The sequence below is a fragment of the Heloderma suspectum genome, chromosome 2 (genome assembly GCF_057233095.1).
Source record: "Heloderma suspectum isolate Gila_16-S chromosome 2, 16-S_ref, whole genome shotgun sequence".
Taxonomy (NCBI): domain Eukaryota; kingdom Metazoa; phylum Chordata; class Lepidosauria; order Squamata; family Helodermatidae; genus Heloderma; species Heloderma suspectum.
Window position 1 is genome coordinate 13690640 of NC_139459.1, and position 21970 is coordinate 13712609.

The window sequence follows — 21970 nt, forward strand, 5'->3', positions numbered from 1 at the left end:
GCCATTTCGAGTAAAAATGACAGTTAAGCTATTTACGGAAATCACCATTGGAGTAAAATGGCGGCCATAAATAGCTCAATTTACACAAAATTACAGGAGTAAAGGGTCTTATTGTGGGAAGGAAGGATGTTGCATGCCATTCGCTGGGTGTCTGTGGACTGTCTCCCAGCTCGTGCAGCGCACCTAACAGGGGTGGGCGGGCAGTGGAGTCCGCCAAGTGGGGGGCAAGATGGGCTCCGGTGAGTTTGCCCATCCCTAAGTGAATTTCGAAGTGCAGGTGCTCATCGTGACAAGCCCCATAGCCACGCCCCTAAGGAGAGGCCAAAAATTCAGGCAGCTATGCGGATCTGTATCAACAAACAAGTTCTAGAAGTTTTCATCTCCACCTGGAGCAGGTCTCTTGTACAGCCAATGGGGAGTCATTGCCCATTCAAGGTGAAGCCACCCCAAAACACTTTGTATTACAACAGGGAACCCTGTATTGTTGCTGGGAAAATTCATTTCCCCACTCCCCCTCCACTATTGTGAGGGTTGCACCTCAGCTCAGAGGGAATGGAGGGGAGGGTCTGAGGCAGGTGGCATGTGATGGCAGCATCCCTGCTAATAAAAAAGTGCTGGGACTGCATCCCTGGAAGGCCTGGCTCCACGACACCGCTGAACATAATGTGTGAAATGACTCTTAATGGGCTGTGAAGATAGACACTTTCATATATGTAACAGATAGGTATCTCTATATAGATTTGATTGCCCCACAATAAATTTATATTTGCTAATGTTATTATTTGGTTAGCTTTATCATCCTCTATAAACTTTTTATTCCTGGCCTTCTGAACAGCAAATATCTATTAAAATGTTCTGCCCTCAGGAATACTATGTGCTCTGTAAGAGGAGTCTCAAAAGGTGACAGAACTGCCCCGTCAGGTAGGGATGACAGAGAAATCTGCAATGGAACCAAATGAGCTTGGATTTGGATGAATCTGACTGGCAGATCCTGCAAACTTGTGGACCGTTTTTCTAGCTTTCCTGTTTTTGCGTAAATTTTGTTGTAGAAAAATACGCAGGAAATAAAAACGAACCAGCAAAACAATGTTCATTTCCCTGTAGGCTAAAGCATGAAATCACACATGGGAGGATTTCGTGCAGCTTTGGGGAATGTGCGCATTTTTGCACCTGTGAACTTGCACAAATGTGCCCATGTGCAAATGCACGTTTGCACAAATTCGGAAAAGGGAAAAAATCCAAGTCCATCGATGGGCGGACAATGGAATGAAAGGTGCCTGACAATCTGCAAAACACAGCGGAATGGATTTTACAGAGGCCATACATCCCTACTGTCAGGTGCCAGGGCCTTGATCCAGCTGTGATCGTGTGCAGCAAAGATTTTGCCAGTGATGGCTAAACTCACCCCGGGTGAATTCATTATTTCCTCCAAAAGTAATGCATTCGCCTGTGTTAGCTCAGATGAGAGGTCTCCTTTAATATGAACTCTCATTGTGTGTATGGGAGTTTTTGCACATGCTTAATATCTTGAAAACGTGTAGTGCTGCTTGATATCACGCAGTACGTCACCACACTATCCATCTCCTTCTTTCTGTTTTCACATGGTCTGCCTATGTGATGTTAACTCATAATTGATGGTTGATGGTATATGGAAGAGAGAAGAAAATGGACCCATAGAATTCTCCTCCTCCTCGCAGAGCCAGAGCTGTGGCAGTCCTGACAATGAGGAAAGCTCTGGTAATGCCCCATATCATTCAAGGATTAAACCAACCAACTCAGTGCATGTGCGAAAATAGCACTGTTTAGATGCAGACTGCGTGTGCTCCAAAGCTCGCAACCAGTTCTGAATAGAATTCGTAATGCATCAGTCCAGGCTTGCTACAAAGGTGGGTGTTGCAAGCGGATGAGTTTCGACCCACAAGCTGACTAATTATGAAATTCAGCAGTATCACTACTTTTCCCATGGGACTAGTGGCCCAAGAGAACAGATGGAAATGTTCTCCCAATTGCATTGCTAGATGGATGGTGTCAGGAATTTATTCTTGCTCAGTGCTTTAAGTGAAGAACTCCATTTTCCTTTTGTGCTTTAACTGTGTGATGGCTCCATCTGGCCAAGTTGAAATGGCACGTAGTGATGTAACCACCTGTGCCTGCTAGGCTTGTTATCTTGAGACAGCTCCGGCCTTCAAGGCCAGAGTAAGACTCAGCTAATTGGGACTGAATGATCTCAGTTGCATTCCTGTGGGAACTTGTTTCCCCTCCTTTACAAGATTTGGGAAGATGAGCTAGTAGCCTTGAAGGCTTCCTTGAGTTGTCAGGGGTCTGAGCATAAAAGGGGGAGGCTTAGAGTAAAAAAAAGAAGAAGAAGAAGCAAGCAACTGTACCAAAAGGGACCAGAACAAACAGCTATAAGGCTGGAAACCAAAATCAAAAAAGAAACAGCTGCAACAATTGAATTCCCAGTGTTTGGGAGCTGATGGGAGTTGTAGTCCAAAAACATCAGAGGTGCTCCCACCATTTCAGCTCTTTTGTGAAATCAAGATATAATTTTCATATCAATAAGTATAACTGTTCTTTTTCTTTGTGGTTAAGTACTGTATCACTTTGCATCAATATTTAAATTGTGGTAGTGATATGCATATATACAATCTGTGTAGTTGTTTATATATATTTATTATATATTCTATTTTTTCTATTATTGGCTGTATATAATCTAGTCTAATGCATAATGTGTATTAGGGATGTCCATCATGTGGAAATCTGGCTGTTTTTCGGCTCAACAGAGTTCCGCCATCTGCTCAACTCAGCTTGCATTTGTGAGCCAAGCCATGGGTTTTTCCTGAACACCAAGAACTTTTTACAGGGGTGGGGTTTTTTGTTTGGTTGGTTGGTTGGTCAGGCCACAATTTGCACAAATACAGATTTGAGCAATTTATGGCCAAAATTTGTGCAAATTGTGACTGTACTTAGCACAATCTGTGCAAATTATGCAAATTTTCACAAGTTGCAGCTGTAATTTGTGCAAATTGGAAAAACGTGGAAAATCCATGAACTGGCCCAACTCTCTGCAGGCCAAGCTGGGCCAGTTAGCAGAAAATAGGTCGAAGTCCAGGGGGCCAAACCAAGGGAAGCTCATCGAGCTCCACCCCACAAATGGATTCCTCTGTCATCGCTAATGGTATTGTCTTGTTTCTATTATATGTGCAATCTATATATTAAAGAATAGGTGCATTAGAGCATTAGTCTTCAACTGGTGGACCTGGTCAGACCCCTGGGTCAAAATCTGACCTACAGTGGGACACAAAAGCAGCAGTTCCACCATCCAAAAGTTAAAATGGGTATTTGGGTTAAAGGTAGGGTCCTGGGGCTGAAAAGTTTGAAGATTGCGACATTAGAACCAAGTTATTTTATCTCACACAGGAGTGAATAAAACTGGCAATGAAAATCAGGGTGTCTCATTCATACCAACATTTCCTCTCCCCATTAACAACCTGTTAAGCCTCCTCCCTTTGAAATATAGGTCGATCATTTTACAGAAATGGAAACTAAGGTCATTCGAAAGGAGCGACACTTATAAAGGTGGGAAGGCAAACAAATTTACTGGCTACTGTTAGGAGTAACTAGATTCCCAATCTAGAGTCATGTTCTGTTACATAATACACCATACTGGTCTCGACATCATTGCGAAATGTGCATTGAGATGTGAAGGCTTGGGGGAGATGTAAAAATGGGAGGATAACTGCATGATCTACCATCAGGGCCAGCCCTGCAGTGCGAGCCAGTGAGCCACGTGGCTCAGGCAGATCGGGAGGCCTGGCGGACTGTAGTCCTCGGCCACCACCTGCAGTGCTGCCCATCCCTGCCACCACTGTGCCACTACTGTTTTTTGTGAACCGCCCAGAGAGCTTCGGCTATTGGGCGGTATAGAAATGAAATAAATAAATAAATAAATACTGTCATGACCACACACCCCGCCCGCCAGCCAGCCGCAAAACACTGCTGCCACTTTGCTTCTGAAGCGGCAGGCGCTGCTTAACCTCAAGCAGAATGCACTGCTGCAGAAAAGGAGAGAGTGATGCGAGTGCAGGGCGCTCTGGAGAAGCCACACCGTCCTCAGAATGAGGCATTGTGGGTGAGGCGGCCTGTGCCGCCTCCGCTTTGCCATGGCAACAGCGAATCTTGTTTCAGGTCTAATGGAGACAAAGCTGTATCCTTTTAAAAGTATTTTTTTTATTTTTTATTAAATTTATTAAACACTCTGGGCGACATGCAACAACAGAACAGTTTAAAACAATAAAATTCCACATTAAAACATATTTCTAAAAATACCCTAATCCACCCCAAATGCCTGCCTGAACAACCAGGTTTTTAATGCGTGGCAGAAGCTCATTAAAGAGGGGGCATGGCGGAGTTCTCTCGGGAGGGAGTTCCACAGAGTGGGGGCCACCACAGAGAAGGCCCTCTCCCTTGTCCTCACTAGTCTAGCTGTCCTGGCTGATGGGACAGAGAGAAGGCCATCCGAGGCTGATTTTGTTAAGCGGCCTGTCTGGTGTTGCTGGTATTTGCAACCACTGAACAATTTAAAAGAGCAAGCCAGCAAGTCGGGGGGGGGGGGAGGAGGTGGAAGCTTAGGGGATATATGGCAGGTCATGTGGTACACACAGTTGTCTCCAGAAACTCACTGTCCCTCCCTACCCCCCCCCCAGCATCAGCCACCTAAGGTGGCTGCCCCACTCTGCCTTATGGTAGAACCGGCCCTGGTCTCCAGCTAGCCTATTTCAGGCCGCTCTGACTCTGCAGGATGTTGGTCTGGGGTCTTCCCATCCTGGCTAGCTGGAGATGTCGGGGACTGAACCTTGAACCTTCTGCAAGAGAAGCAAGCGTGCTTCTGCTAAGCTTTGGTCCCTCCCCTAACAGGGGGCTTTGACATGGCAGAGTTATTCCTTTTGATTCCAAGAAATCTCCCGTTCGACATTCTCTTTTTATATGGCTTTACTAGCCAATGGGCACAACCTAGCCAAAATTAAGCTCTTTTACATCCTACAGGTTTCAACAAGAGTGTTTTAAGCATGCACTTAGCTCTTCTGCAAAGAGAGTTAAGCACATCGCATGGGATTGTGTGCAATGTCTGTGTAAGTGTGTGTATGTGTGTGTGTGTGTGTGTGCGCAATACCTGAGCCTTCTTTAGCTGGAAGGAAACCAGGCACAGAGGAGAGAAAAAGCAGGGAAACAGCAGGGGGGAAACGGGATTTTGGTAAGCAACATGGTCAAAAAGGAAAGAAACAGAGAGACTCTTCTAATATTGCTTGGGAGACCCAGCTGTATGCACACAAAGGGAGGAGGAGGGCTCCCACGATGACTTGAGCTATGCTGCGAGTTGTGGACTATATAAAGTGGTGCACGTTCTCTTCTAGTATCACTGTTCCTGCATGCTCCCCTTAAGAGATAAACTTGGCAGAGCAGAAAGCTTCCTGGTTGGACTGCAGCTTGAGGTAAGAGAGCTCAGTTTCTGTGCTTGCTTAATGCAGAGCAGTGATTTCATTCTCTGGTGCCCTCTTGGGATTTGGGTTCTTTGGCTCCCTGGTTCTTCTCCCTGTCACCAAGTGCTTGCTGGAAAAGGCTCTTTGAAAACAATCCAAGAGCAAATGCAGTAAACCAGAATAGGGCTGTGTAACGCTAGGAACACACTCTAGGCAGTAAGCCCCATTGAATTCAGTGGGACTCCTGTGTAAACACACCCTTAAGAATACTGAATCAATGCTAATCAAACCATCACTTGGACAGTGACAATTCGCAGATGTTTTCACTGTTTTCCAATGCAATGGAAGATTCCACAGCCAGGCAGACTGCAGTTGCAATCCAAGGTGCATTTACTTCTGAGTAATCATGCATTGCACTGCACCCCTCACTTATCTGTTCTATATATTTTGAATTGTCTTATTGTGTGTTGTTTGGTTTTAATTTTTATGAACTGCCCAGAGAGCTTAGGCTATTGGGCAGTATAGAAATGAAATAAATAAATAAATAAATAAATAAATAAATAAATAAAAATAAATCTGCCCCTCTTAGTTGCCTGTTAATAGGGCTAATGAAAAAGCAACAGGCAGAAAGAGACAGGAAATACTTTAAAGTTAAGGTGAGTGTCTGGAAGGTGAAATGATTGGCTTTATATTCATGGGCAGTTTGGGCTTTAAAGCATATAAAAGCCATTCATCATTACAAAATTGGAAGGGTTCATCCTAGCAGCAGAAATGGATTATCAATTTGCAGCAAGGTGGAGATTTCCTGCCAATTTCCAGAGGGGTAGACACAGTAGTCTGTTGCAGCAAAAAGAACAAACAGTCTTGTGGAACCTTAAAGACTAAGACATGCATTTTGGCATAAGCTTTCATAGATGCTGTCCACTTGAGAGTGTCCACTTGAGAGTGTAAAGGTGGGATATAAATGTAATGAATGAATGAATGAAATGAAATATGGCCATCACTGCTAATAGCTATTGATGGACCTCTCCTCCTCCAAGCATTTGTTTCATCATCTTTTAGAGCCATCCGTCTCAGCCAGGGGCATTGAACCTCAGGCTTGCACAACACCTTCCGCTAGCCCCATGCAAATGTCTGCTGATCATATGACAGTTCCATGGTTTTTGCATGTTTTTCTGAAACGTTGACATGTCTCTACTGGAATGTGGTCCCCAGGAGCTTCTCCAAAGTTGAATTTGGCCCTCAGATGGAACAAAGTTCAACACCCTTGGTCAGAGGCAATCTTGTGGCAATGAGTTCCATAAATTCATTCCTTGCTCTGTACATCAGCAACGCAGTTTCTTCAGATGACCTGAAGTTCTAGTATTACGAGACATGGAGAAAAGCTGCTTTCTAGCCATGTTCAAGTCTACTACCTTAACACAATTTTATTTTGGATGATGCCATGAATGGGTTTCTTGATCACTATACTCACCTGGGAAGAATCAATTTTTCCTTAGCTCAGACTGGCTAGAGACCCTGGAGCAGAAGGACTGCCTTTCTGTGGGGCATGCACGCCTCCAAATAGATAGCCTTTTCAATAGAGGACTGTCCTCTGTGAAGCAGGACACATGACCACCTATGTGACAATGTTATGTAGTGCAGGTTCAAACAGCATTTGGGAGGAAGAAACTGTGTGTGTGTGTGTGTGTGTGTGTGTGTGTCCCTCCCATTTATTGGTTCCATTCAATTTTTGCCGTGCATTTTTATCATTGACACTTTATGTTTTTTGTTGCTGTTGTTGTAAGCTAATTCAGAAGACTAGTTTGAAAATCAGGATATGAATACCTTAAATAAAATATAATAGCTGCCAGCTCAAAAAGCCAGGAAGAGCACAGCCTTTGAAATTCACCTCTATCGGCCTCCTCCAAATTGCTGGAATTTGTGGAGGGGCACAAAAATTGGGAGTTGGATTTTCACTCAGCCGTACTAGAAACCCATTGGGGAAGCTGTGGGATCACTTCCAAGCCTGCTCCCTACTGGCTAACGAGAGCACATGACCTGAAACATTTGTTGTAAGCCTTACCAATTCATCAGCTGTGCTAGAATGGCTGGTAGGGTTCCCAGATCCAGGCCCAGCAAGGACTTTTGTACCTAAACAAGTTACTTTGGAGGGCAGATTTCACCAGGTGTGGTTTTTGGCAAGCTGACTCCTGCACTGATGGGGGGAACGCACCAGCTGGAATTTGCCCTTCATGCAACTCTTAAAGGATCAAGAGCCAAACAGTGGTGCCATTTTTGCTAGGGCTGTGCAGAAAGGACTTTTGTACCTAAACAAGTTACTTTGGAGGGCAGATTTCACCAGGTGTGGTTTTTGGCAAGCTGACTCCTGCACTGATGGGGGGAAAGCACCAGCTGGAATTTGCCCTTCATGCAACTCTTAAAGGATCAAGAGCCAAACAGTGGTGCCATTTTTGCTAGGGCTGTGCAGAAAGGACTTTTGAACCTAAACAAGTTACTTTTGAGGGCAGATTTCACCAGGTGTGGCTTTTGGCAAGCTGATTACTGCACTGATGAGGGGAAAGCCCACTAACTCGAATTTGCCTTCCCTGCAACTCTTAATGGTTCAGAAGCCAAATAGGGGCACCATTTTGGCTAGGGCTGTGTGGCCTGAACAGCGGGATGATGCGGAGATGATCCTGCCTTGGAGAGGGAGATAAGTTGAATTGCCCTTGAAATGCTATGATCAGCCCAAGGACATGCGGTGCCTGCCACTTGTTAGAATCAGGCCTGTGAATCTTGGAAGGCAAGCAGGGCTTTCTTGCATAATATTCTTTCTCCATATCTTTGTACAAAATGCAAAAGAAAATGAAGTTTCTCTTTCTTTTCCATCCGTCAGAACTGGTGCAATAAAGCTGCAGGCCTCTAGGGCATTACTACAGCTCTGGTGGTGTAATAACTCCTTCTTTCCTTCCCACTTTAGACGTTCCAACACTTAGGGTGCAAGCTTACCTGCATAGTCACCAGCCTCCAAAATCCAAGGCTGCCTACTATCCTATGCAGGGCAGCTGGAGCATGGAGGGCAATCATAGAAGCATAGGGTTGGAATCTCCTCCATGCTCCAGCCGCCCTGCATTTTTGGCTAGACAGCCGATTTTGGCTGTCCGGCTGCAGCCTTGCAGGGGGTAGGGAAAGAGGCCATGTGGTGCATAGGAAGCTGCATAAAGTGGCTTCCACTGTCTCCTCCCCTCCCTGGCCCCAGGACCGCCCCCTTTTGTCCATCTCCACACTCTCTTTCCAAGCGCAGAGATGTAGCCAGCATGGAAAGAACCGCGCCAGCTATGAGGGGGTGGGGAGCGTGGTTTCTGGGAACCACATTCAGAGCACTGGCTCTGACCTCAGTTCTCAGAAACTGAAAAACCTATGGCCCTCTTGACAGTGTCTAGTGACCATAGGATTGCTCCCTCCATAGATGAAAATAGGGACCATCTTGGAGACATGTAAGGGTTGTGACCTTTTACAACTCCGAGGGGAGTGGCCACAATTCTAGATCGTAGCACACCACAAACAGAAAGCTGGACCGAACAAAACTCTGGAAGAGAGCGGAGGACAGGAAGGCCTGGCGTGCTATGGTGCATGGGGTCACGAAGAGTCGGACACAACTTAACGAATGAACAACAACAACAAAGGTTGTTGCTGAATAAACCCACACAGTTCACTGAAACAATTCACTGGGATGGCTCAACTGCTTAAGTCAAGGCACATACCACACTGGAAGAAAGAAAAATCCCACACTTCTCTAACCTAGGTGAAAATGTGTTCTTTTTGTTTTTCTTATGGAATTCTATTTTATTGTGAAATAAAGTTTAAAATAGAGTCAAAAAGGTACAGAAGAGCACACAGACTATTACAACAAGATCACTAACAAAATAAACTCACTGACCGTAATCTTTAGTATGTCATGGATATGCTTGTGGAACAACTAAAAGAAAACAATGTGAGAGAAGATGCTCAGTATCTAAAGAAAGGCTGGATATTTAAGTTGATAAAATAACCTACATTTTATTATTAAAACAACTTAGAGTGCAATCCTATGCATGTTTAGACAGAAAAAAAGTCCCACAACTCCCAGCATTCCCTAGTCAACATGGCTGGCTGAGGAATGCTGGGGGTTGTAGGACTTTTTTCTGTCTAAACTAGGGCTGTGCACAGACTCCCTGCTTTGCTTCAGATGCAGCTTCAGGCCTTTGGAAGCAGCCCTGCTTCACTTCGGACCAGTTCAGATCCAATCCACTTCGCTTTGGATTCAGATTTGAAGTGAGATTCGGTCATCCAAATAATTCGGATTTGACGTTTTCCCTTTGACTTGCATTGGAAAACAGAAACTGACATAACTTTCTCAGTTTTCATGGTAAATACATGAAATATGTAGACTTGGCAGCCCCCATGGAGGTGATTACACATGCCAACGTTCAGACAGTTTGGCCCAGTAGTTTTTGTGCTAGGCACAGGTGAAATTTGATTTTTTCAACAAAGACTCTCAAAGCAAAGAGCTATAAGTTTTCACTGTTTGGGGACCTGTTAGCCCCCATGGAGGGGATTCCACCTGCCAAATTTCAGACAGTTTGAGTTTGGCTCTGTACTCTTTGTGCTAGGCACAGGTGAAATGTGCTGTTCTCAGAAATTAAAACCAAAGGCCATAAAGGGATAATCAGAGAAGTTAGGTGTTTAAGGACACAATCCTATGGTGATAGGCAGCCACCTCCAAACTTGGAGGCAACCGCCTATCCAATGCAGGGCAGGAGAATATGGAGGGGATCATTCCCTCCACGCTTCTTCTGCCCTGCATTTGTGGCTGGACAGCTGATTTTGGCTGTCTAGTTGCAGGAGGGCGGAGCGGGGGAGGAGGCTGCTGGATGACACATAGGATGTGTCATATTGGCATTTCCACCTTCCCCACCCTGGAACACCCCCCGGAACACCCTGTTTTGGCCTCTCCAAATGCGGGACTCCAAGGTCAGTTCTCGGAAAACCAGATATCCTATGGCCATCTAGCCGCTGACTAGCGGCCATAGGATTGCTCCCTAAGCGATAATTAAGAGGTGGTCACTACACCTAGTCTTTGCTGTAGGTTTCTTTGAAGTGACAATAACCCCTCTCCCCTTTCCTATTCAGCTTCACAGTGGATGACCTCAAGTTGTCTTTGGCTGAATGGAATACAACACACATTATCTGGGAAGACAGGCTGGCAGGCAAGGTGCACTATGTTTTCCACACAAACTCTCAAAGCAAAAAGTTATAACTTTTCACTGGTTGCACAGAATTGCATGAAATCTGGGCAATGGGCAGCCCCAATGCCAAGACCCTGAAGATGCCTCATATTGGGCTTTCTTTGCCACACAGTGTAGTATTGAATTTAAATAATAGATGTTACGTGTGTAGTGCTTTACCCACTGTATTTTGAAATGTGGGCATGTGTAGCACTTTGCTTGACCACAACACAAGCGTACGCACAGAGACACACAAGAGCAAAAGAAAAGCAAATACAGAACTACCTACAAGCAAAGAAAAGGCTTTATATTTTATTTTATTTTTTTAAGGGAAAAGATATAGACTGCAAAAATGGGAAGGGAATGAATACAGGAACTGAGAAGGGCAGAGGGGTAGAGCCAAGAACAAGGAAAGGGAAGTATTTTTATTTTTATTTTTTTAAGGATCTAGCCAGAAAACTACAAAGAAAGAGTTGACTTGAGAACAGCAGGGAAGGGGGGAGCGAGCCAAAGAACAAGGTAAGGCAAGGAAAGTAAACTACTTTTTAAATTTTTTCTTGTATTTTTTATAAAGAATCAAAAGAAAGAAAGGTTGAATAATTCAGAAGGGCAGAGGGGGAGCCAAAGAACAAGGCAAGGAAAGGAGGAAATTAAACTACTGAAGTACTAAATGTTTGGGGGGTGTTAAATAAATAATCTAGAAAACAAAGGAAGGGAATAGTTGAATTGAGAAGGGCTGGGTGGGAAAAAATTAGAATAAAGCTGCAGTACAACATTCTCTCTCTCTTTCTTTCTCTCTCTCTCTCTCTCTCTCACACACACACACACACACACACCACAGATCTAGCCAACTAACCAAACAACAGCTTTCTCCAGTAACCACCTCTCTTTCTCTTGCAATGAAACAAATGCAGGCTTTTCTTTCCAATATATACAGTATTCCTATCCACCGTCCTCCAACACTGTCACTGGTTGGAGACTGCTGGGTTAAGTTCAGCCCTAATTTGGCAACTAGAGTTGCCATTCACCAAAGCTCCCTCCCTCCCTCCCTCCCTCCTCCTCCTCCTCCTCCTCCTCCTCCTCCTCTATCTTTCACAAGTTGACACATTTGGAAACAGGCTGTCTGGGCTTCAGAAGGCATCAGAATAGCTCTGAATTCTGTTCTGATCCACTTCAGATCTCACTGAGGCACCCCCGAAGCACCCCGATTCACTTCGGTATTCAGATTCAGAACTCAAGCTATGCACAGCCCTAGTCTAAACATGCATACAATTGTGCCCTTACATATACATAAGGGGATGTATAATATGACAGTAAAAAAAAATGTAGGTATATGTAGCTGATCAGAATTTGACCACAACTTTGGAGGACTTCCACAGAGGAGATAAATGGAAATCACAGTGCCATAATATCTTTTTTTTATTATTCCTTGTTTGCTAAACTTGCTGAATAAGTTTATACATAATCATAGACCCCCACATTTTATCAATCCACTACTGTTTAGTTGATTGCTTTAGAGACTTCCAAATATGTACTATGTACAACTGCTGCTTAAAGAGGTCTTTATGGAGGAATTTGGGGTCATTACATTCAAAATGATGAAGTGGCTTAGCTTTAGAAGTTACCAGTGATTGACTGTGACTGCGGAGACATTCTTAGCTGTGATCAGCAACTATGTTCCAAATTCTTGCATGGTTGAACGTTCCCACCAAAGGTGAAAGTATGAGCTTATCTGACCACACCCATTCCAACAATATTGACTGTAGTTTGGGTGAATTAGGTGTTGGAGTACTGTAGCACATCCTGAGAACTTCACATTGTGCTTCATTTATATGAGTCTTGATGGATGCCAAATTTGTCCAGATACACTGCCAATCATCTTCTTCCAAAGACTCACCTAAGTCAGCCTCCCATGCCCATACATAGGATGGGCTGCCTTCCAATACTGGCACTTGATGGATGTTATAAAGCGATGCTATCAGACCTTTAGTCAAAGCAAGATCATACACTATAAAGAATTCGAAAGAAGTGAGTGGGTGCTTGGCTGCCTTCTTGAGACAGATCCAGTTGAGAAAGGGACATGGTTGCAGGTACTGAGAAAAAGGCAGGGTGATGGGTTCAGGTTTTTCCAGTAGGAGAGAGGTTACCCTTTATCCAAGGAATCGAACGACCTATACATTGACTCTATCCAAGTGCAAAACCCTTGAGGACTGCTGCATGCCACAAATTCTGAATTCACAAATTCAGCACTAAAGTGACTGAAGGCAGAGCAGGAGCCAAATCTTTGCTCCAGTATTCCCAGGTAAGTAAGTGTCCATAATCACTGGGTGCTCAAGGATGCTCTTAGTTCTGTCACTGTAGCCCTTTGGCATTTGCCAAAGAGGCCTGTTTCTGTGAGCATGGAGAGAGGTGGGAACGCATGCTCTGGCCCCAGTCCCGCTACTCCCAACCTCCCCATGTGGACAGAGGAGAAAATAAGAACAGTAGCAACTGGTGTATGTAGCTATGCTACCTCTGATCCTGGAGGTAGCATATTCTTAGATAGAATGTAAGAAGAGCCCTGCTGGATCAGACCAAAGGTCCATCTAGTCCAGCATTCTAGTGGGCCAACCAGCTGCCCACAGGAAACTCATAAGCAGGACATGAGCACAACAGCACCCTCCCACCCATGTTCCCCAGCAACTGGTGTACATAGGCTCTGCACCTCTGATACTGGAGGTAGCATATAGCCATCAGGACTAGTAGCCATTGATAGCCTTTTCCTCCAGGAATTGGTCCAATCCCCTTTTAAAGCCATCCAAATTGGTGGCCATCACTACATCCTGTGGAAGTGAATTCCATAGTTTAACTATGTGCTGTGTGAAGGAGTCCTTCCTTCTCTCTCTACTGAATCTCCAACCAATCAGCTTCATGGGATGACCCCATTAGGTTCTAGTACGATGGGAGAGGGAGAAAAACGTCTCCCTATCCACTTTCTCCACACCATGCGTAACTTTGTACACCTCTACAAAGGGGGTTCCCCTTCATGGATCACTGCCTTGTTGTGGCGAAGGGGCTTGCGTAACTCAGTGAAGCCATAAGCTATGCCGTGCAGGGCCACCCAAGACGGACAGGTCATGGCAGAGAGTTCTGACAAAATGTGGTCCACTGGAGAAGGAAATGGCAACCCACTCCAGTATTCTTGCCAAGAAAACCCCATGGAAAGTATCACAAGGCTAAAAGATATGACGCCGGAAGATGAGCCCCTCCGGTCGGAAGGTGTCCAATATGCTACTGGGGAAGAGCAGAGGGTATTTCCAAGTAGCGCCAGAAAGAGTGAAGCGGCTGGGCCAAACCCGAAAGGACACTCAGCTGTGGATGTGTCTGGTGGTGAAAAGAAAATCCGATGCTGTAAAGAACAATATTGTTTAGGAACCTGGAATGTCAGATCAATGAATCAAGGTAAGCTGGAGGTGGTCAAACATGAGATGGCAAGATTGAACATCGACATCTTGGGAATCAGCGAACTAAAATGGACAGGCATGGGCGAATTTAATTCAGGTGACCATCATATCTACTATTGTGGGCAAGAATCCCTTAGAAGAAATGGAGTAGCACTCATAGTCAACAAAAGGGTGGGAAAAGCAGTACTGGGGTACAATCTTAAAAATGATAGAATGATCTCAGTACGAATCCAAGGCAAACCATTCAACATCACAGTAATTCAAGTCTATGCCCCAACCACTGATGCCGAAGAAGCTGAGGTTGATCGGTTCTATGAAGACCTACAACACGTTCTAGAACTAACACCAAAAAAAGATGTCCTCTTCATCATAGGGGATTGGAATGCTAAAGTAGGAAGTCAAGAAATCACCGGGATAACAGGCAGGCATGGCCTTGGTGTACAAAATGAAGCAGGACAAAAGCTAATAGAGTTTTGCCAAGAGAACATGCTGATCATAGCAAACACTCTTTTCCAGCAGCACAAGAGGCGACTCTACACATGGACGTCACCAGATGGTCAATATCGAAATCAGATTGATTATGTCCTTTGCAGCCAAAGATGGAGAAGCTCCATGCAGTCAGTAAAAACAAGACCTGGAGCTGACTGTGGCTCAGATCATGAGCTGCTTCTTGCCAAATTTCGGCTTAAATTGAAGAACGTAGAGAAAACCACTAAACCATTCAGGTATGACCTAAATCATATCCCTGATGAATATACAGTGGAGGTGAGGAATAGATTTCAGGGATTAGATCTGATAGACAGAGTGCCTGAGGAACTATGGACGGAGGTCCGTAACATTGTTCAGGAGGCAGCAACTCAATCCATCCCAAAGAAAAAGAAATGCAAGAAAGCCAAGTGGCTGTCTGATGAGGCTTTACAAGTAGCTCACGAAAGAAGGGAAGCGAAAAGCAAGGGAGAAAGGGGAAGATATATCCAACTGAATGCAGAGTTCCAGAGAATAGCAAGGAGAGACAAGAAGGCCTTCTTAAATGAACAATGCAAAGAAATCGAGGAAAACAACAGAATGGGAAAGACTAGAGATCTCTTCAAGAAAATTGGAGATCTCAAGGGAACATTTTGTGCAAAGACGGGCATGATAAAGGACAAAGAAGGCAGGGATCTAACAGAAGCAGATGAGATTAAGAAGAGGTGGCAAGAATACACAGAAGAACTATACAGGAAAGATCTGAATGTCCCTGATAGCCATGATAGTGCGGTCACTGAACTTGAGCCGGACATCCTCGAGAGTGAAGTCAAGTGGGCCTTAGGAAGCATTAGTAACAACAAAGCTAGCGGAGATGACAGTATTCCAGCCGAGCTATTTAAAATCCTAAAAGATGATGCTGTTAAAGTGCTGCATTCAATATGCCAACAAATCTGGAACACTCAACAGTGGCCACAAGACTGGAAAAGGTCAGTTTACATTCCAATTCCAAAGAAAGGCAACGCCAAAGAGTGTTCAAACTACTGCACCATTGCGCTCATTTCACATGCCAGCAAGGTGATGCTCAAAATCCTACAAGCTAGGCTTCAGCAGTATGCGAACCGAGAACTACCGGAAGTACAAGCTGTGTTTCGAAGAGGCAGAGGAACTAGAGATCAAATCGCCAACATTCGCTGCATCATGGAGAAAGCAAGAGAATTCCAGAAAAACGTCTATTTCTGCTTCATTGACTACGCTAAAGCCTTTGATTGTGTGGATCACAACAAACTGTGGCAAATTCTTAAAGTGATGGGAGTACCAGACCACCTTACCTGTCTCCTGAGAAACCTGTACGAGGGTCAAGAAGCAACAGTAAGAACCGGACATGGAACAACCGATTGGTTCAAAATTGGGAAAGGAGTACGACAAGGCTGCATATTGTCACCCTGCTTATTTAACTTATATGCAGAGTACATCATGAGAAATGCCGGGTTGGATGAATCAGAGGTCGGAATTAAGATTGCTGGGAGAATTATCAACAACCTCCGATACGCAGACGATACCACCCTAATGGCAGAAAGCGAAGAGGATCTCAAGAGCCTCTTGTTGAGGGTGAAAGAGGAGAGTGCAAAAGCTGGTTTGAAACTCAACATTAAAAAAACGAAGATCATGGCATGTGGCCCCATCACTTGCTGGCATATAGAAGGGGAAGAAATGGAAGCAGTGACAGATTTTACTTTCTTGGGCTCCAAGATCACCGCAGACGGTGACTGTAGCCATGAAATTAAAAGACGCTTGCTCCTTGGGAGGAAAGCTATGGCCAACCTAGACAGCATAGTAAGAAGCAGAGACATCACCTTGCCGACAAAGGTCCGTCTAATCAAAGCTATGGTTTTCCCAGTAGTAACGTATGGCTGTGAGAGCTGGACTATAAGGAAGGCTGAGCGCCGAAGAATTGATGCTTTTGAACTGTGGTGCTGGAGAAGACTCTTACGAGTCCCCTGGACTGCAAGGAGGTCAAATCAGTCCATCCTAAAGGAAATCAACCCTGAGTGCTCATTGGAAGGACAGATAATGAAGCTGAAGCTCCAATATTTTGGCCACCTAATGCGAAGAGAAAACTCTCTGGAAAAGACCCTGATGCTGGGAAAGACTGAAGGCAAAAGGAGAAGGGGACGGCAGAGGATGAGATGGCTAGATAGCATCACGGATGCAATGAATATGAACTTGAGCACGCTCCGGGAGAGAGCGCAGGACAGGAAGGCCTGGCATGCTATGGTCCATGGGGTCATGAAGAGTCGGACACGACTGAACGACTGAACAACAACAACAACAAAGGGGGTTGGACTCGATGGTCTTATAGGCCCCTTCCAACCCTACTATTCTATGATTCTATGATTCTATCACGTCTCACCCTCACTCGCCTTTTCTCTATGCTAAACAGTCCCAGACATTGTAACCTTTCCTCGTAGGGGAATTGCTCCAGCCCCATGATCATTGTAGTTGCCCTTTTCTGCACTTTTTCCAGCTCTACAATACCCTTTTTTTAAGTGTGGTGACTGCAAGTGCCATGTAAGCTGGACATGCTCACACTGCTCCACTTAGCCCTGGCTTATCAGGGTTCCCAACTGTTAGGCCTCTGTAGCTGCATTCAGCCAAATGCAGCTGCAGTGGCCTTTGCAGCCCTGCCCCATCAGTATGGGGAGGTCAGTAGTAAAGGCGGGGGAGGGCAGATGACGCCTTCGGGGTTGCAGGATCTGCTTTGATTTTTACTAGTACCTGAGGTCCACCAGGTGCCAAGGAGTGGCTGGCAGGGGGCAACATTCACTTAGAATTAAGGAACAGGGTGGCTCTGAGCACATACTCAGCCCAGGAATTGGTTCTTAGTACCAGAACTAAGCTTGCAATCCTGTCACACCAAAATCCACTCCTGTCCTCACCCCCACAAGCTTTCTTCTATTTTAGCAACCAGCGCGATGTAGTAGTTAGTGTTGGCCTGGGACTCGGGAGATCCAGGTTCGAGTCCCCACTCAGCCATGAAGCTCACTGGGTGACGTTGGGCCAGTCACCGACTCTCAGCCTTACCTAACACACCTCACAGAGTTGTTGTAAGGACAGAAAGGGGAGACGTTTTCCATCTGTTCAATATATGATTTGTACACTGGTGGGAAGTTTCCCTTCAACAAGGTGTAGAATCATAGCGATGAAGATCGCGAATAAGGTTGGAGCAATGACACGTCCCTGTTTAACGCCTGATCCCACTTTGAGTGGATCACTTTGAGAGCCACTGTTATCCAAGATTGTTGCCATCATGGAGGAGCCGCAAGATGTTCACAAATTTATTAGGGCATCCAGTTTTCAGAAGGTTGGTCCAGAGAGCAGTACGATTTACAGTGTCGAAGGCCTTAGTCAGATCAATAAATGCCATGTACAGGGGTTGGTTTTGCTCCCTTCTTGGAGCTGTCCTGCGGTGAAGATCATATCCACTGTCCCCCTGGAAGGGCGGAAGCCATTTTGGGATTCAGGGAGGATGTCTTCTGAGATAGGTAGAAGGTGGTTTGCGAGGATCCTTGCCAGGATTTTGCCTGCTGTAGCTAGAAGGGAGATGCCTCGATAGTTTCCACAATCTATTCTATCACCCTTTTTAAAGAGAGTAATAATTATGGCATCCCTGAAGTCTGCTGGGATCTCCTCCCTCATCCAGATTTTTTCGATGAGCTTGTGAAGCTGTTGTGTAGCTTCAGGCCCACCTTCTTTAAAGACTTCAACAAGGATCCCATCGGGTCCACTAGCTTTATTATTTTTCATTTGGTTAATGGCTTTACTGACTTCCTCCAAACTAGGGGATACTGCAAGCTCATCTCTGATTTGTTTTTGTGGGATTTGCAAGAAAACCTCATCAGCCACAATAGAGTTATGGTTAAGGAGGTTGTAGTAATGCTCTTTCCAATGCAGTGCAATAGACTCTTTGTCCTTTAGAAGTTCAGCACCATCTATTGAGTATAAGGGGTTTGTACCATGGTTTGTTGGTCCGTAGATGGCCTTTGTGGCATTAAAAAAGCCCCGTGCGTCATGGGCATCTGCAAAATGCTGGATTTCTTGAGCTTTCTTTATCCACCAGGCGTTCTTAAGTTCTCTAGTTCTTCCTTGGACCTCAGCCTTTGCACTGGGGTAGATTTTTTTCTTAGGGCACAGTTGATGTCTTTTTGCCATATTTGGAAAGCTTTCCTTTTCTTATCAATAGTATGTTCAATCTCCCTATCATTCTCATCAAACCAGTCCTGATGTTTCTTAGTTTGGTATCCGATAGTTTGTTCACAGGCTGCAATAATGGAAGTTTTCAGTTTATTCCAGTGTTCCTCAACATTTTCAGGGGTTTGCATAGGTAAATGTTCCTTGAGGGTTGTTTGAAAGCAGGTTCACTTAACAGGGTCTTAAAGGGCTTGGGTGTTCATTTTATGCCTTGGTTTTCTTCCTTGGAGCCTACGTTGAGGGACAGTCTTAATGGCCATCGTGGAATGAATTAATCCGTGGTCTGTCCAGCAGTCGTCAGCACTCATCATGGCTCTAGTGAGGAGTACATCGCAGTGATCTCTGGCACGGACAATTACATAATCTAGAAGATGCCAGTGCTTCGACCAAGGGTGCTTCCATGATGTTTTAAATTTATTTTTCTGATGAAAAAGTGTGTTGGTAATGACAAGATTATGCTCCGCACATTTAGTCAGAAGGAGAATTCCATTCTAGTTGCTATTGCCGACTCCTTCTTTCCCAATGGTCCCTGGCCACAAATCAAAATCACGCCCAACTCTTGCATTGAAATCGCCCTGGAGGATGATTTTATCCTCCTTAGGTATCTGATAGGATGGTGTCCACTTGGAAGTAAAAATGTTCTTTGATGTCTTCATCAGCATCTAATGTTGGTGCATAGGCACTTAGAATAGTTGCCTGCTGGGTATTGGTGAGTTTTATTCGGAGGGTTGAGAGTCGTTCGTTAATGCCAGTAGGAACTTCTGACAAGAGCTTCATAAGATCATTTTTAATAGCAAAGCCTACTCCATGTGTTCGTCGTTCTTGTTCAGGCAGTCCTTTCCAGAAGAAGGTGTAACCTCCTTTTTTCATCCTTCAGTTGTCCTGCTCTTCGAGTTTCTTGGAGTGCTGCTATGTCAATGTTAAAACGTCTCAGCTCCCTTGCAATGATGGCAGTCCTTTGTTCAGGGCGTTCACTATCTGTATTGTCCAGCAGTGTCTGTATATTCCATGTTCCAAAGTTCATTTGTCTTTTGCAGCCGCTAAATGGTGACCCCACTGGACGCAGTAATCCAGTCAGGGAGAAGATGAGGCAGACTATGTTTAGGGCACCTTCTGTAGCCCCCTCCCCATATGGGGTGAGCACAGTGGATCCTGAATAGGACTGCTCAGTCGTGGATACAGCCGCCGAACTATTCAACTGCCTCGGTCCTTGAGTCAGGACGACTGAATCTGTATCCACCGCCCATGTGCCAGTCCATGACTAGGGGCTTCTGGATTTCACAGTCCTGCCCCCATTGCCATTCGATTGCCATGGGAATTTTGGTTGGTTAGGTTTAGATTGGAAGACGCCTGTGCGTGAATTTGTTTTATGTGTGGAGATCAGTGCACAATGATCAACACACAGTCTTCGCAGAACAGGCTTTAATCCAATGGCATGAATATCATGACAATTGGTGGTCCTTTATCTGCTGCAGCCTTCATCCACCTTCTCAGCCATTGTAACATACACCTTGTTATCTTCCGCCTGTTCTACCAATTGAGGACTTTCTTGGATCTTTCTTTGTCTGGTTCCTCCCCCTTGACCTTGCCGCCATGGATGACGCTGCTGGGAGTACATAACTCCCAAGGGCTTCGCTCACAGGGTTCATTGGAACATACAAGCGCACTCACCACAGCTAGGTGATGCCCTCTAAAACTACAGGTGGCTTGGTTACAGGCCTGGGGCCAACACACTCCTGCTTCTCCTCCCCACCACCACCATTGTCTGAGCCAGAGCAAGAGGCAGGTGAAGAAGCAGGATGGAATGGCGAAGAGGAGGTGCAACTCCAGGGGGTTCTTGTCACTGGGCCCCTGCTGGATTGTGGGTTCTCAGCAGGTGCCTGGCCATGCCTATCTTCAATGCCAACCCTAAGGACAGCTTTTTTGTTTGACAGTTGGGAGCCAGAACTTGTTGATCTGCCGCAATTCACCAGAATATATACCAATAGTTGCCCTCTGCCCTGTCATAAACGAACTACTTCCATTAGGAACAGCTGTTGTTGTTGTTCAGTCTTGTTGTCACGGCAGAGAGTGAGTTCTCATACTGACTTCCTTCTCTCTGCCCTTTATCACACATGCCATGCTAGGAAAGATGGATGGCTGTTCGCTCACCAATATTTCTGGGCCCTCCACCATCCCAGTCCCAACAGACACTTCACCAGATGGACACAAGCTGTGTGACTCTGAATTTAAGAGCCAGCGCTGGCCAGCATGTGCCCAAGACCCCTCTCAAAGCATGCCACTCCTGGAAAGGCTGGAAGCCCAGGTAGGCATACTTTGAATGTGGCCTGTATCTATGGTTGTCCCATTCCTGCCATCAATGCCTTATCAGGAACAGTCTATTGGTTCAAGGATCAGGAAGGTCAGGCTAGCAGGTGAGCTGTCCAACAAAGTGTACAGTAAGAAAAACGTTGCTTCAGCAAGGACTAGATGCCATCGAGCAGCTTTATAGGGGATACTTATGCCCCACCCTTTCCTGGCTTGTCAACATTGGAGCCCTGATATAGAGCATCCTTTCTCCTCACAAGTAGGACTCAAAGATGTTTGATGTGCTGCCAGACAGGCACTTCACCTCCAGCTCTGGGCTTCTGTCTGGATGTACTGCCACCTTTGTTCCTGGGGTCCTGGGTGTGATCCTGGTGGGCTTGGTACAAGGGGATGGGACCAGTCCAAATGCTTTGGTTCTTGTAATGCCATGGCCTTGGGTGGTTTTGGGAGGGCTATTGGCATCCTCCAACTTTCCCTGACCCTCATAGCCACTAGGACCAGTGACAGGATCCTCCTCCAAGGGTTGTCCTACCGGGAAGGTTATGTGATATGACAATGGTTGAGGTTCAAAGTTCAGGTTAGTAGAAAGCTGTTGGGTGTACCTGATGACTCCTTTGGTTATTTATACTATTTTGTGGACTGTGATACGTACATGTGGATGGTTGCTTCTCTCTGGCCTGCTTTTCCCTGCATTACTTCCGGTCATATCATGGAAAGAAAGAGCACACCAACCCGGGGGAGCAGTCGATAAGTTTGTGGTGAAGTCTGGCACATT

At 45.4% G+C, this 21970-nt stretch overlaps 1 protein-coding gene across 2 annotated transcripts in view; it reads left to right on the plus strand.

Annotated features, from left to right (window-relative positions):
• The first annotated feature begins 5352 nt into the window (after positions 1-5352).
• SLC14A1 (solute carrier family 14 member 1 (Kidd blood group)) overlaps positions 5353-21970 on the plus strand; it is a 48065-nt gene continuing 31447 nt past the window's right edge. Inside the window, exon 1 of one of the 2 annotated variants that reach the window (XM_084832011.1) lies at positions 5353-5492. In XM_084832011.1, coding sequence (XP_084688137.1) covers positions 5430-5492 — 63 coding nt within the window. In that variant the 5' untranslated portion in view covers positions 5353-5429. Of the gene's footprint in view, positions 5493-10979; positions 11249-21970 lie in introns of those variants that run through there. The other variant, XM_084832012.1, reaches the window with a different exon arrangement.